Consider the following 17,793-nt stretch of genomic DNA (forward strand, 5'->3'; position numbering starts at 1 on the left):
GGCTTCTATGTTTTCTGTTAATACCTTTCACAATTATATAATTTGGTCAAGTACAAGTAAGTAAGATCATCCACAAGACAATACTGTACTGTTAAAGTTGATGAAGACCATATTCCAATCCTCCAATACTCGATAGCTTATTCTGCCAATAAATCACATAGTGCTTGTGACAGAAAAATAAGATGATTATTCTTTAAGTCCCTTATATATCACTTTGAAAATGTGAAAACGGAATTATAACTTAATATTTTTTCTTGATTAGTGTTTATAAAGATAAGACGTGAAAATTAAGTAGTATTAATTAAGCAGAGCAAGAATCGATAGTCATTGGACATGATGAACGACTACAAAAGCAATATAACGTATTAAAATAAGCAGCAACTTAGTAATGTTGGCGGAGCGCCTTATCTCGGAATAAATTCTGTGTGTATTTTATATATAATCCAAATAAACTGAATGCGAATTATAAGTGATATTGTAATTTGCTTGCATTTAAATTTATTGTTTTTGCATAATATGCTGTCCATAATTTCACATTATCTGTTACAATTTCATCAGCCTAATAAATCTATCTAAACCATATATACTTAATTAAATATTAATATATTAATTAATTATATTAATTAAAATTAATTAATTAAATATTTTTACTAAAATCACTTCAAATACGTTTTTAAATAATCAAGTCAGATTTTGAAAACAACTTCAAGTTCAAATTAATAATAAATAAATGATTTAAGATTGTTCAAGTTTAAAAATAAAAACAATTCTACTCAAAATATATATACCTATAAATAATAAATAAATTACGACTAATTAGCATTTTAGAGGGAAGAGGTTTATTAGTAAATTTATTACCTGTTCAAATTTTTTCCTACTGACTTATCGTTGGACAGTATGATCTATTTAAATAAGAGGCTATTATCAAAAAATCATATTTCAATATTGATCTAAGAATATAAATTAGCAATTAATAAGTAATACGCTTAATAATAAATATATTTTTAATGCTAAAGTATACTTTAAACACTAAAGTTTACTTCGAATCCTGAAGTATACTTTAAATACTTAATACTATAAATACTATTAGTATTTATAATACTTTAAATACTAAAGTATATTTTAAATACTAAACTATTTCAATTTCATTATATCATACTTTTATTAAATATAATACTTATACATAATTATGTACGTTAAGGTTACCTCTTAAAGAAATATGGAAATGAATTCTTTTATTTAAGAAAGTCGTTTCGAAGAAGAGGCAGTATCCATTAACCGAGATGCAGATGCAAACTCAACGTTCTACAACTTTCTTTTCATGTCTGTTCTGCAGTGTGGTGAAGAAGTTTCGACAATTACCAACAGTGCTGAGAAGGCGTCAGAAGTATTTGATAGATAAATTGTTCGGAAGATCTATAGTCCCTTATGCTTTAGCAACGAGTATCGAATTTATTGGTACAATAAGTTGTAAGAGCTCTACCGCGACACTCACATAGTTAAAGGTTTAAAAATTCAGTGGCTTCGCTGGCTTGGTCAAGTTGTGTTAAATATGTATGGAGAAAAGTGCTTCAGCTAGAAAGGTGTTTCATTCGACACCCGTTGAGAAAAAACTTAGTAGAGGAAATTTGAATCTTCGATGGAATGCCATTCGATACTACTAACTGGCGACAGCAAGTCACTGTCCGCGTTGACTGTTGCAGACGACTGGACGTGGCTAAGTACGGATCACGTCTGAAATGGTTAACTGAGTAAGTAGGTATTGAAGGTCTAAAATATCAACTTAATTTTTATTGCACTTTTAAATAACATTTACTATACGTATATAATTGCTGACTCATACAATAATTTAACTCGATTAACTATAAGCAGTATAGTTAAATAGATCGTAACCACGGAGAATGGATCTGCCATGTATCTTTTGTAAATTCATGAGAATCATTTGTCATTGGTCTAATGACAAAATAATATATCAAAATTTTTTGAAATATTGACTGTGTTACAGTGTGTTAGAAAAATTTTTTGGAATAAAGTAAACTATTTTAAAAAATAGTTCATTTAAATAATTTAAAAATTGCTGACAATATATCAGAGAAAAGATTGTTATAGATTACATTAATTTTTCTGGCTTTGTTACAACAAATTTTTTAAAACTAACAATATGTTACAGTTGTTATTTAAATCGATAGATTTCATTATCAGATATATAGTATTGGGCATTTTGTTATTAATTTTGACCGCCATCCATATATATTTGCCAATTGTCTTACAAGAACATAACCGGCCGCTTTATGTGCGAATAACACACCATGGTACACCAAATCGTCCAGATGATTATATTTTGTTGTTGTCGGATACTTTGTATACGGACTTCGATACCTAGGTTGTATACTTTTATATATTTAAGATTTTATTTATAAAAATTAATTTAGTTTAGATCGGCATTTTGTTGAATGTTATATCTAGTGGAATATGTAGTCACCTGAAGAACTTATATTACTGATGCCTTAAGTTGGAATTGTTTCCTTACAAATATGTACTTATGCTTACCAATTGCTAATTACTTTGGAACGCTTTTATTGTGAACTAATATATCTACAAGGTTTTTAATAATCATACTTACTTTTTAGTATAAGAAATAAAATAATAATTAAAATATATTCGTTTTAAACTTTTTTAAAAAGTTTTTGTTTCTTTTTATTTTCATTTCCATTATAAAAACTAAAAAAGCTCGTATCAAAAGAAAACTTAAGACTACATGGTTAGGTACATTTGGTTGGCATAATTTAATACGTGAAATACATCAAATAATTTTCGATTATTGCGATTTGGAATAGAAAAATTACAAAATAGAAAATTCGTTGTATTAAGACTGCGATAGACCTCAGCTTGAGTAACTAATAATGTCCAGAATAGTGACCGGAGTATTGGGGCACATATTCATAGTGAGCACCGCTGTTGTAATAGCCGTCATCATAATCATAATGTATGGGCGCGACCGGTGCATAATGTTTAGGTACTGTAAATCAGAGAAATAAGAGATTATTTATAACAAAATTAATAATTGTTGATATAGTCTATAAGAATAAAATAAAATAAAGAAATGTTGATAAACTATATGAGTATAAAATAAAATTAATAAAATTAAAGTCTATGACTATTAAATAAAATTAATAAATGTTAAAGTCTATGAGTATTAAATAAAATTAATAAATGTTGATAATGGATATAAGTAAAAATTAAAATTAATAAATTTTATTAATAATTAGTTAAGTTTAAATTTAAAAGGCGATTAATTAAATTTGAATTATTTATTATTTTTTTTTTACTATCAAAGTATTGTGTAATAAAATATTGTCGTCATTCTTTATATGTAAAATCTTAAACTCATTTTGATATTTAGTTTCATATATAGTATAGATTAAATAAATACGATACAAATTTGTTGCTACCAAGCGGCCAATAATCAAATTCATTTCGGTTCAAAAGCTTAGCAACATTTAAGCGCAACTCAAAACGGAGGCTGGCAACAAATGTGAAGCCAATGTCAGCGGTTGCTAAATGCGACAAGTGACGTTCAGTGCAGAGCGCATTGAATGAATTCAGATAGATGGCTAACAAAGCGTGGAAATCGAATCGAATTGGTGGACTGAAGTCATCAGAAGATGGCTTGATAATAAAAAGTCAATAACAAACGAGTTGCAGATAATTTAGCGCTTATTTTTGTCATTATTTTTGTTTTTTTTTTTTGTTATTATTTTTGCTATTATTTTAGTTTTTATTTTTGCTATTATTTTTATTTTTATTTTTGCTATTATTTTTATTTTTATTTTTGCTATTATTTTTGCATGAAACCAAAAGTTTTTGTTGTTATATTTTTTGTTGCTAAATATCTGTAGCAAATGTTGCGCATGCAAAGATGATGCTGCAAGGTTTTTGTTGCTGTTGACGTTGACTCTCCTGACTGGCATAATTTCAAATAAAACTGGAACAATAAATTGGGTCGGTAATAAAATAGTTTCAAACGAAAATCAAATAAAAACTTAAAAAGATTATGTAAATTTGTGTGTTTACATTTAAATATGTAAGTAAAAAAAATACAGGAAAACATTTTCTGTTACAATTTTGTCACGAATTGTATTTCTTTTAAATGTTCATCAAGCAAATGTTTCATGAATGGACTTCGAAGCTAAAAATTACTACAAAAAATGTTATTAAAAATTGTATAAAAGTCACAAAAAAAAAGACTATGCCATTGTGTGGCATTTGCTGGACATTAATTGAGAAAAGTTGACCATATGTTTCCATTTAGTAATGATAAACAGTAGACCGCACTATTTTATCTACACGCAAAAGCCACAAAAGGCGTTAATATTTGAGATGCAATATAAGGTATAATGGAAAACTGAGTAAAAAATACTGAAACTCTCAACACAATTATTCAAAAATCAGGTTAATAACTAAAATTTAATAAATTTAAATTCTTTACTAAATGCTCGCATACTAACTTCTCACATGAAAATTTTTTGAAGTCATAAAACTGCATTGTCCTAAAGCGTTAATAAAAAATAAACAGCTCCCATACAAAACCGCATTAAAAAAATACAATCAAAATAAAAAAATAAAAAAAAATTCAATTAAAATGCATGCAACAAATGAAGCAAGCAAATGTTGCTCACGTTTAGCCGCATGTTGCAGTTAAATTTATTGCGACATTGAGAAATTTTAAAGTGTGTCGTTGCAATGCGAGATGAAATGGGAAAATTGCTATTATTTTCCGCAAGGTGTTATTTTTACATTGTTTTGGGCTGGTGGTAATAATATAATTGCACACAAAACACAAAAAACTAAACAAATTGCAAATGCGAGTATGCAAAATTATGGCATTTTGTTACGTTTCTAGTAATAAAAAATGTGACTGCACAATGTTGCAATGCAATAACAGCATTGCAGCGCCAGCGTCAGCGTCAGTGATGGCGGTACTTATGGCAGCGACAGCAACAGCAACAGCAACAACAAAACTATAGACGCTGCTCAAAAATGACATAATTTCATGTCATGGGAAAATTTTTCGAAATATGAGGATATGTGCAAGTAAATTGAGACACATCGGTTAGAAGTGAAAAAAAAAAATGGAACAAAAATGCATACAAACACAAAATATAAATCAATCATAAAAAATTAATAAATTATAGACCACAAATGATGCCTCTGATACACTATCATTTCACAAATTCATAACAATCGCGCCTGAAGTTGATTGCACTTTCGTAGGTACGCTATTGAGACTTTTTTTATTTTTTTTTATTAAGTTATTATTTTAAAACAAATTAATTTTTATTACTAACAATTTTTATAATGTCATTATTATCAACATCATCACTCAGCTGCGATGCAAGCTCCTTCAGTGCATTGTAGTAAAATTTCAATGAATTTCATTGTTCTGATTCACTTCTGCTGTTGAGATGCTTTCAAAACAATTTTAAATACTTTTACACTCATAAAATGCATTTTTAAGTAATTTTGCAATATATTTACATATAAGTTTTTTCCTTAATTAAGTTTTGTAATTAATTAGTGTCTGTTGTTGCTTTGTAAATGCACTGTGAGATAAAAATCAGTTAAACATTCTCAGCTTCAAATTATTATGTCAAGAGCCTGTTTTTTGTTGTAAAATCTATCTTACAACAGTTTAATGATTTTGTATTTAATAGAACTATTCATTATTGTTTTGTTTCAATTTGAAATAAAGCAGAATGATTTATATACACAATTTTATTATAGTTCATTAAATTCATTTTATGAATACTACAGTGTTGTGGGCGTGGGAAACTGCGCTTAGATTTTCACTTTAAAACTTAATTGCACAACACAAAATAAGGTTAATATATAATTTCTTAAATAATAATAATTACAAAAATATATATAATAAAACAGACATTTCATTTAGTATGACAAATATTCGACATTTGAAATGCATATATACTAGAAGTAATGTGTGAGTTTTAAATAAGTTATGATTAAAGCAATAGTGTAAGTACAACTCATTTTATGTGAATTACCGAAAACTAATAATCATAATGACAAAAAATTGTTTAATATATGTTCAAGTATGAATATGCACGTACTATCTTATCTTAGAGTAATTAAGGTGCTCAATCAGGAACATATTTAATTATCTAATGTTATAATCTCATTTTAATTAGTGCTAATTTAGGTACATATACTGTACGAATGCTTTATTATAATTGTCTTTTTATCATATCATATCCTTTTATCATATAGTATTTTATTGTATATTCGTATTTATTTATGGACATACACCATACGAAATGTTTTATTATGGTTATTATCTCATTGTATATTAGTATTCATTTAGGGACATACACCGTAACAAATGTTTCATTATGGTTATTATCTCATTTTATATTAGTATGTATTTATGCATATACGCTATAGCAAATGTTTCATGTTGGTTATTATACAATTGTAATTAGTGTATATACCGCAATAAATGTTCTATTATGCTTATTATCTCATTGTATTTTAGTAGTTATTTAGGCATATACACCGTAATAAAATACCTTGACAATATATATACAAATATATACACAAAAAAATGTTCTAAACTCATACCAGCTAAATTGAACATTTTGTTAGAGAAATTTTAGCTCTTTTGGTAAAAAATATATAAAAACCAACTTATGGTATAGTCGAACCAACATAATGCGTCGAGTAAGAATATTCTGACCCGGAAATCTGGTTAAATCAACCAAATTATGAACCAAAGAAATAGACTAAATAAATCAATGCCTTATTAAATCATTTGTTTAAAATAATAAATCAACGTTCTAATTTACTTAAGTAATTAAACTTTTCATTATAAATATTTTCATCAACTTTCTTGTTAATACTCGTAAGTGTTAAACAAATTTACAAATATATTGTATATTATACAAATATATTTACATATACAATATACAAATATATTGTATATTTGTTCGTATTATAAATTGATAATTAGCTAAAAAATATCAATTTTCTATAATTTATTTGAAAGGGATAGAAAAGTATTTCGCGTAATCCACTTAAATGGCTCACACTTAAATGACTTCTCTACAGTCCAACAAACTGGCTTCCAATTAAATGACTTCTCTATAGTCCAACAAATTGCTTTATTCTATATAAAACATCGTTATTATTTCAAACTTGTTGTGCTTTCTATTTGTCTTTGCATATGTTTTGTTGCTTCATACATTTCTGATTAAAGTGTACTCTCAACTCAACTCAAATGTATATATAATGCATTGCAATAGCAAAAAATTTAAAAACACAAATTTGATGATTATACATAGAAGCAATATATAGTCTCACAACGGGTCATTATTTGAACTCAAGTGAGCTTTGGGCGCAAGGTTGCCACTCTAACCTAACCTAATCCTAGATAAAAACAAAGCCAATACTAGTTGTAGAATAAAAATTAGCAAATAAAAGTGCCATTTATCGTTGAAATTTCTGTAGAAAATGTCTATATAAACATTTCTAATGTGATTATATCTACATAAAAATATGTGTTTTACAATGATGACTGATAATGCCAGTGCCAGTTGTTATGATGAAAGAAGTAAATAGAATAGTAATAAAATAAATGCTAAAAATCAATTACGAAACAAAAGAAAATAAAATTTTAATTTTAACTAAATTACTTAAAAAGTTGAAAACGAACATTGTAGATGGAGCTTTGTAAAAACAGAAGAAGTATTTGTAAGAATACGGTTAAATGGACATTTATATGTATCGGTAAGATAGATATTTCATTAATTGAATGCCATGCTCTCTTACAGTAGGACTTACATGAATATAAATTTAGTTGTTGCATCTGAAGAGACAATGCAAGATGCTAACATGAATCTATTGGATGATGAATCACTTTCTCAAAATGATATCCATTATTTTGTTAAAATAGGTATATAGAATACATGAAATACAGAGGTTTCTCTATAGAGCCTCTTTGAGGTAAGTATATTTTGAATAAAATAAAGCTAACAAGAAGTTTTGTCAACTGACGCTAACAATAATTAAACTAAAGTTTAAGTAAAAGTAGAGCTTGAATAATATTAAATTAGAACAGTCATAGAAATCCAATACACAGTAATAATAAAAAAAGCATAACATAGCATTAATAAAAAAGTTAAAGAAAAATTGTTTTTAGAGACGTATATCATGAATCAATGTGGCTAAAATTAGTAGTTATAAAACTTAGTAGTTTTATTAACAAAGAAAATTTCATACGATATCTCAAATAAAGAAAACCCAAAGGTGATTCATGTTCCTAGTGTGTCTAATGCAAAAGTACTTATCTATTTATTTATAGTAAATTTGTTAAAGAGATTTTATTCGTAATTCTTATTTTTAATTTTTCATTTTTAATACTCCTCTTTTGTAGAGGCATTATTTATTGCATGATTTTATTACTCTTTTCTAAGAGTATTTTTTATAGAACCAAATCTAGGATCTTAATACGGAAATAGTTATACTAATGTCTGCCCACGATATCGCTCAGGCGACATTGGGAAGCTGAATGAATATTTCATATATGTGTTAACTTGATTATAAATAGTAAAATTTATTAATATATATTGAAAAGAATTTATATATATATATTGTAATTATTATTATAAATCCAAAAATGTTTAGAACATATAAACTTTCAAATATTTTATATAATAAATAACTAAGCGAATAAAGCTTATAAAATACGAATATTTTTAATTCTAATGCAAATTGTTATTAGGTTAATTTAATCAATTATAAACTATTAATTTTTAATAAATAAAAATAAAAACTACAAATTAAATAAATTTTATTCCAAAAGCATCAAATTATGACTTGCAGTTTTACGTTTACAAAATTATTAATTAAAAAGCAAACCCATTTAAAATGTTCAATTGCACCAGTCGTCATTGTTACGATCTCTGAATAATTATTGCATTGCATTGGATTTAAAAAATATCTGAAAAATTAACATAAAATTTGCACAAATTTTTGCAATGTGCCAGTATGTGCCCGTCTGGTGAACGAAACTAATAATATCAAAACAATTGAACGCATAAAATTGATTAAATTTAAGACGAGATCAGAGATCAGTGCGAGAATTAGTAAAAATCTTGTGCATCTTCATCCGGTCGAAATTTGAGAAATTGGCTGTTGTAGTAGTTGGCGTGACGTCTGAACAATTTAAACATGCGATATGTGTCAATGCCTACATGGGAAAGAAAACAAACAAAACAATGCGTTGGTAAGAATCGCAAATTGTTGTTTCAGGCATGAGTAATTGCGCCTCTGGCGAAGGCGGTAATAGAAAATTGCATTGGTCGTGCTGTTGGCAGTGCTGGAGATTTGGGGTTTGATAGGTGCAAACCTTAGGTGGTGCTGTGTGCGTTAACAACTGTGAACCAACCAACTACTACAACATTACTCTCAGTGTAGTGTACCCTGTATGTGGGTAATTGAGTTGAGGGTGGGAAAATTTATTGGTACTGAGGTTTTTCATAATTTATGTAGAAATTTTAATTTTAATGCAATAATAAAAGTAAATTGTTTAAGTTGTTAAGACAATATTTACAGCTTTAACAAAAGACTTAAGCAACAAACTTCAGTTAAAATTAATATTTATTTTATGCATTTTGCTTACCATAAGGCGCCGCTGCTTGCACCACAACTGGCGCTGGTGCTACATGCTTAACTACTGGTTCATAATGTGCCACAATGGGTTTGTGTGCTATGACGGGCTTAGCTACTACGGCTTGTGCGTGTACTGTGGGTCCTGATTTGGTGACAACTGCGTTGAAACCATTAATTGGATCGGCTGTGTAGTCGACTGTACGTATTGAGCCATCTGGCTCAACAAGAGAATATTGACCTAAAAGTAAAAGAAATTATTGTAATGTTATATATTATATATTAAATTTGTTTCAGTATTTCTTTACACGTAATTATTTTAATAGCTTTATGACGTTTGTTCAAAAAATGAAAAATTAAATTAAATTAATTTTATAATATATTATTATTTAAATATTATTATTTATTTATGTATAATTATTTTTACAGCTTTATGGCGTTTATTCAAAAAATAAAAACTAAATTAAAAATTAACTAAATTAAATTAATTAAATAAGAAAATTAAATGAAATATTATTAAATTTCTTATAATTTTTGTTTTCATGAATTTATTTTGTGTACATTTATCCATTTTACACAAATATTTTGGTTAACTTAGTAGATCATCGTCAGTGTGTGTGTGTGTGTATTTTGAAAAATAATTATGGAATAATATTTAAATTATTTGATTGCTACTACTTAAATATTTAAAATTGATTATTTACATAAAAAGTGTAAATTGCTTTTTGGTTTCTTTTGTAAACTTGTGATGATTTGCATAAGAAAAAAAATTAAATAATGTTTCAAATATCGACTTTAATATTAGGTATAAAAATATATAAAAATTTAGAAACAAAAACCAAAAGTTTTTATTTAAGTGTTCCAAAACAGTGTTGATTTTGTAATTATTTTTAATAGTATTTTTATTTTTATTTTACAATTATAATTATTATATTATTTTCCAGCTTTTCATTAGATATTTTTTAAAGTTAATAAAGATATCTTTTACAAAAATACAAATTAATAAAAATTATGATATAAGCAATAAGAATTTTTATATCACTATATATTTGTTATAACTAGTAAAAGATTCTATAAAAAAATTGTAAAAATTATGAGCCTTAATTAATTGTAAAATTCATCTTACCTTTAACAACATCACCATCTCGAGTCTCATGTTGTGCTTTCACATCACCAGTTGTGTGATCCGCAACGCCATAATTAAAAGCATATTTGGGGTGATCCTATAAAGATTAGATATGCTGGTATTATATATATGTAAAGTTTATCTTTATCTAAATTGCATTAGAATGATATCTAATTATAAGGTGAGTATTATGAAATTTAATAAATAGCTTTAAGTAAGTCAGAATAAAATGTAAAAAAGGACGCAGTGACATCTATTAAAATGTGATAACATTTATGTGGAAGAAACTGTAATTTTTATATTCCCATTATTATTCAATGTTATTATTAACAATTTTAAAGTTTATTATTCTATAAGCTACTATTTGTATACTATCTTCAGAACAGCACAGCAATCATGTAATAATGCTCTGTAATATAATCTTTAGCGAGGTTACTTCTGAGTGTTCTGCACATGTCTTCGTATCATTTTATTCTACTTTATATCCATAAGTAATACTGAATGTTCTTTTACAGATTTTATTTACAATTAATAAAATTAAAAATATAATTTTTAAAAAATTTATACAATGTTTTACATCTATAAAAATGCACCACCTTCTGCTTCCTCCTTAGTCAATAATTTTTAATTTGCTATTGAATATATTGTAAGAAAATGAATTAAGTATTTTCTAAATAGATACTCAAATAAATGAAAAGAAACTTTAAAACCAGTTTTATCAAATATATTATAATATTTATAAGTTTTATATATATAAAATTTTATTCAAATATATTATAATATTTGTCCTTAAAACTATCTTCTACAATTTTAATTATTAGCAATTTATTTATACAAATTGGTTTTTAGTCTTACAATATGTTAAAAAATGTAGCTGTTACCAATTACTGTTAAAGTAACAGAGAAATAAAGTTTAGCATCCTTTGCGTAGTCTTAAGCAACAAATTATGGTTTAAGATCAAACTAAATTTTGGATTTGACTTAATGTAGGGCAAGGCTCTGCTAAACATTAATAGCTGCTTAAGTGGAGTTAATTGAAGTAAACTTTAAATAAATACTATTTTAAGAGGATTGCCTTCTGATATGTAATAGCTAATTTCTGCGTACATTAAATAGCAGTTAATAAATTTTATTGTGTAGAAACTTAAATTATTCGAAAAACCAAAAATAAAAGTTTAAAACTTGATTAAGTTTTTAATATAGATATTTTTACGCCCAAATTTTATTTTAAGTATAAAGGATATTTCTTGTAAAATACAAATAAACGTATTAAGGTGACGATTACTCTAGTCAGTTGATTTTTGTAATATTTCAGTTATTAATTTTGACTATATTTTTACATATATTCTATTATATATATATTTTTAATATATGTTAATAAAGTATGTTAAGTTTTCCCTTGCAGATTGAAAATATTTAATCATTTTCAATTTATAATAAATGAATATTTTTGAGAATAATACAAAACTATTGGAGTATGCTAAAATTTTTAGCAGAATGTTAAATCATTGTTATTCTGTTAAAATAAAATTGAGTATGAGTCGAATTATTACGAATTTCGTTATGTAAATTGTTTATAAAGGACTCTACGTATATTTATTGTTAATTTATATGAATTTTATTGTATAAAATAGGAAAAAAAAGTTTTTTTCAAAAATGTAAACAAATTATAAATACATTTAAGTATATATATATATGCTAGTACACGGATTATTTGTTTTTTATAACATAAAATTATCAATTGTTTTAATATATTTTAACCAAAGTATTATTATTAAACTTATAAATAAAAATGTTACGTTAGATTTGGACACATATTTAAACAAAAAAACTAAATATGTTACTCAAGTACTTATTATTACTATTACTGTTTATATAAAAAATTAATTACGTATTTTAATTTAGAAAAGAAAAATACATTATATATTTAATATATAATATAAAAAACATATTTTAATAAAGTTTAAAATTTATGATCATAGTTTTTAATTGTTAATTTTGGGATAAAGAAAAATATAATAATTTCGTGTTATCTATTATTTACATTTACATATAAAAATGCTTATAAAATAAATATTAAACATGTAAAATATTTTAATTTCACTCATATCTTAAAAATTATTTGTACTAAAACACTTTGGAAAGGAAATCTTAGTTTTGAACACAAAATTCCAACTCACATAATAATCCACAGCATATCCTGGCCGAGCAAGGGCCGAGGTTGCGAACAAAGCAATTGAAAGGATAAGTAAGCTTATTAAGTTTGCCATTTTCACAAAATAGAATTACACAAAATTTTTAACTTGTCGCTTTAAATAATAAAAAATTCTAAAAAAAAAAATAAAATTATATAATAAAAAATTAACACAAAAATGATTTAATTCTATAGTGTAAACACAAAATTATTTAATTAATTAGATTTATACTTCTTGTATTTCAAAGGCACCGATATCAACACTGCAAAGTTGCCCGGAATACTGTGCCAATTCTAGGTTTGCGCTTGCATTAAATACGAAAAAGCAAAAACGCAAATATACAAAGCAAAACAAACCATAAACTTTTTGCAGCAGCGGCAGCAGCAGTTGTTTTAGAAACAGTGAATATACGAGCATTATAACATACACAGCAAACGTCGCTGTTAACTACATAAACTTTTGCTTTCGTTTGACATCTCAACTTATAACTGCCGCAAACTTCTCTGCTAGTACGAGTAGTTGCGCACTGTTGGAATAGAGTTGTATTATATGCTGCCTGCTTTTGGATTCTGTTGACGCGCTGCTAACGTAAAGCAAATATTTCCCAGTTGTCTTTATGGTTTAGTAAAACGCCTAATGTGTAGCATAAAATTTGTTGGAGTCGCTATTAGAAGCTGGCAGTTGGTTCACCACTAAAGCATTATATTTGTGGTGAATATAACATGGGTAATAAAGCCGAAAGTTTTGTTCTCGTGCGTATATTTGTTGATTATGTATTGTATATATGTATGTACTTAATTTCAATTAATTTAGTGTTACATTTCCCAAATGAGTAAGCACATTAATTAAGTATTTCATATGTATACAGAAAAACATAATATAGATAAAGTACTTGTGAATATAAGATGTAATAATATGATTTTAATTAGTTGTAAATAAATAAATATAAATAAATAAAAATACATTAAAAATTAATAAAAAAAAAATATATATAAAAAAAATATACATTAAATTATATACCAAAAATATATTATTATATTTGATTATATTATTATATTTATATATATTAAATATATTGTAATATTTAATTAAATTTGTAAATGTAAATATTAATAAATGTAATAATATGTACAATACGTTATTTATGTTATTTCATAAAAATAAGTCTAATTATTAATAAACTGACTATAGATTCAAAATATTGGTGAAAATAATATATAATTGTTAAAAATTATATAAAAAAGATGTGTATTATTGAAACAATTTAAATATAAAAATATTAAATAAAAAATATTGGTTATTAAAACAACAAAATTATAAAATACAATAAATAAAATTGTATTTGTGTTTTTTTTTTAACTCATATGAAGAAGAATTTATTTAAATTGAATTACCTAAATAATTAGGAAAATTTTAATTTTAAGTTAAATGAAAATTTTGACTGATTACACAACTACTTTGGATATTACGAAATAGCATTAATCATTGATTGTGGAATATATTTCTGCTATTAAATTGCACAGACTCTTAAAAATTTTTTTTTGCATTTAAATTTTAATTTGTATTATCTTAAAGAAATTTTATAACATTTTGCCATTTTTGAAAAAAAAATATTTCAGACAGGAGAACTTTTAAATAAGGTACATTGATTCTTTGTGGAGTACTGCCGTTTACTAAATTAAGATTTCATTATTATGAAATGTGCTGCTGTGGCATATATTCCATGAACCAAGGGATTTGTAAATCCTACCACCTTTGCAACTCTTCTTCATTATTTCAAGTCGAAACTATTGCTTTCCTAAGAGCCGTTTCTTTTATTGTGAACATGGACTAACATGACAAGGAGGTACATATCAAAGCTATTTCAGCAGTTTGCATCTCGTTCAAAATAGTTCAATAGTGTAGACGATTCATTAAAAAACTTGACAGTAACTCCAAGTAATTCTAGGTGGGATAAGTGGAAATATTATTATGCAGAAAACCAGCATGAAAATAAGCTAGTAGGACTTGCTGCCTCTTCAATTGTCCTGCTCCTGTACGCCGCAGACAAAAATCGACATACGATCAGTTTTTGCGATAAGCCAACAGAAATTGTGGTAAAATTTCTTCAACGGCCAGGTCAAGAGCAACATGATCTTTATACACCAAATGTAAACTTCTGACTTAGTACATTGCAGTAAATTGCAAGTGTATGAGATAATATCAGACACTTCCATATATAGGCTGGCATGTAGTCAGGCTGTGCCTGCCCATCAAATCGTCTGTAGTATATGTGCACCGGTACTCGAAATTTTCTTCTTCTTATATGCTATAGGATGGCATGTAGTCAGGCTGGGCCTGCCCTATCAACTCTTCTGTAGTATATGTGCACCGATACTCGATATTTTCTGCTTCTTATCTGCTTGAATAAACGCAAGTTAGTGTCTAAAGCACTGTTACATAATTGTGTCTGTGACCATTTGGATGATACACTGATAACAGCTCCGTTGAATTCTGATAATAAGTTATTCATTTGATTTAATAATAGTATACTTTCATGCCTAGCTAATCTTCCTATTCCTTAAGTTAATAGGTGATATTTTCAATATTGGTACTGGCCCGATACTTGCATTTATCAGTGCGTACAGCTGGCTTTATTATATTCAACTTTCTACCCACAAGTAGGAGGAATGTAGAATCATAATGTCTTTCTCAGCTAATTGAGGGGGATTTGATCCTTCTTCCATTTCACTTACCTATCTACCATTTATATAAAATAATTTAAACATAAGTTTTATCATTTTCTCAGAGACACTTAACAGAAATCATTTCGTTATTACTTTATTTTCAAATTCTAATTTCACGCCTTCCATATTTTTGTTAAATATTTTTTTAATTTATAATAATAAATTTGAAATGTACTCACGTAAAAAATATTATTATTAAAATAATCAAACTTCTTTTTGTATCTGAAATACATTAATTTTCTTGTGGGTAGTCTTGATCTATTACATGCAATTTTAAGCCAACCAAAATTAGAATAATTCTGTGGTTGTTTAGTTTAGTTTGAATTTGGCGCCTTGCGTACCAACTTTGGTTTGAATGATTGTTGGTCTTTGATTGAGTCTTTGTTTTTTGATTATTCAATTTAAATAAAAAAAATATTAGAAAATTAAATAATTGTTATATTTAAGTGAAATCAAAATCTTGACACGCAAATCGGATTAGTGTTTATTTACTTTAGACGAACATATGAAGTCTAACATGAGACTAACATGAAGAAACTACAGCGAGTAGCATTGACCTTAAGTTAAGTTTCTGTAATTGAAACATTATTCATTACAGTGCGGTCCAAACTGTTATTAAAGCCAAAATATGTAATTTATTTAAATTTTATTTTCTGTTATGTGAATAGCACAAAATGTTAGCGTGACGTCTTTAACAACAACAAAATTCATTAAAAAAAAACGCAATTGACAATGAAAAATTAAATGAAAAATTTATTAAAAAAAAAATAACTCGAATTTTTGCGAATTCTTTGAGATGAAAATGAGTCTAATATCCGCATCTGCAGAAAAAACGTCTAATGTTTAGTCCATTATTATACATAAACAGGGTCAATTATTAAATTAAAGATTATGAAATAAATGTAACTTAAATGAATATTTTTTTTATTAAAAAAATATAAATAAACTAATAGAGTTTTTGTTTACATTTTTTATTGATAATTTTTTTTCAAAATGATTTTCTTCAACATTTTTTAAGATTTCTATTGTTCTGTGATTATCGGGTTTGTATTTGCAAAAAATTGACCACATTTATTAACATTTTTTTTTGTATTATTTATAATAATTGTGATTAACTGTTAAATTGTTCAACATTCAAGGCCAGACTTTAATAAATTATAGAAAGGCTAAGACAAACTATTTTTATCATCAAATTGCGTTCAAATGATTTGACAAAAGATCCATTAAAGTAGTTTGCCCCCTTGCGGTTAAGTATTTTTTTCCGAAAAAATTCATTTAAATTTGTTCTATTTTGGTAAAAGTGTTCTAAGATCTAATAAATTTATTATTATTATTTCCTCGACTGGGTGTGGATTAAACAATTAAATTCAATCAATTTGCTATTAAAAAGTGAATGCGCACGAAATATTTCAAGCATTAAAAAATAAATCATTAAAATGTGACGAATATAAATTTTTAGGAAAAATGTATTAAAATTTTATTAATTATAAACACGTTTAAAATTTGTTATTTTTTCTTAATTATACCTAATTAAATTATTACGAATGTTCAGTGTAATGAAAATGAAATGTATAGTAAAACTTATTTTAAAGGAAGAATAAAAGTTGGGGTTGACCTTATGTGTGCAATATCCTTAATTGCTTCCGTGTAATAGGGGTTTGGTTTGACGCAACACTATTTTCAGATGATTTTGAATAATGACCAGGAAAAGTAGTCTGGTCACCTACATCAAGGCTGTACATCAAGCGAGAGAGCACTTAGTAAAAAAATAAAAAAATAATTCTGTAGAAGCTTGACACATATCATCACATTAATCATCACATCACATTAAAGTCAATGAACAAAAATGGACTTACACGAACTTTATCTTGTACATTATCTTATCCTAATTTTTATTCTGAGATAAAGATTAGGATATAGATACAGCTGTTCTACTCGCCACCATTATCAATTATCAAGAGGTACCTTTGATTTATTATTTATAATAGTTTGATATGTGTCTAGATAAAGGATTTATATGGGGCTCGTATTTAGAGATAAAAGAAACATTATTTTAGTCCAAATT

General features: G+C 26.2%; 1 protein-coding gene across 1 annotated transcript; it reads right to left on the reverse strand.

Moving 5' to 3' along the window:
- Positions 1-2,660: 2,660 nt before the first annotated feature.
- LOC119675010 (larval cuticle protein A2B) lies at positions 2,661-13,288 on the reverse strand. Its single transcript, XM_038086175.1, has 5 exons — positions 13,234-13,288; positions 12,988-13,135; positions 10,808-10,904; positions 9,695-9,922; positions 2,661-3,019 (listed from the first exon to the last, which is right to left on the reverse strand). Exons 2-5 carry the CDS (start codon positions 13,075-13,077, stop codon positions 2,898-2,900), a joined length of 537 nt encoding a protein of 178 aa, XP_037942103.1. The 5' UTR covers positions 13,078-13,135; positions 13,234-13,288; the 3' UTR covers positions 2,661-2,897.
- Between the last annotated feature and the right edge of the window lie 4,505 nt (positions 13,289-17,793).

Source organism: Teleopsis dalmanni, chromosome 1, assembly GCF_002237135.1.
Source record: "Teleopsis dalmanni isolate 2A chromosome 1, ASM223713v2, whole genome shotgun sequence".
In the NCBI taxonomy this organism is placed as follows: Eukaryota; Metazoa; Arthropoda; class Insecta; order Diptera; family Diopsidae; genus Teleopsis; species Teleopsis dalmanni.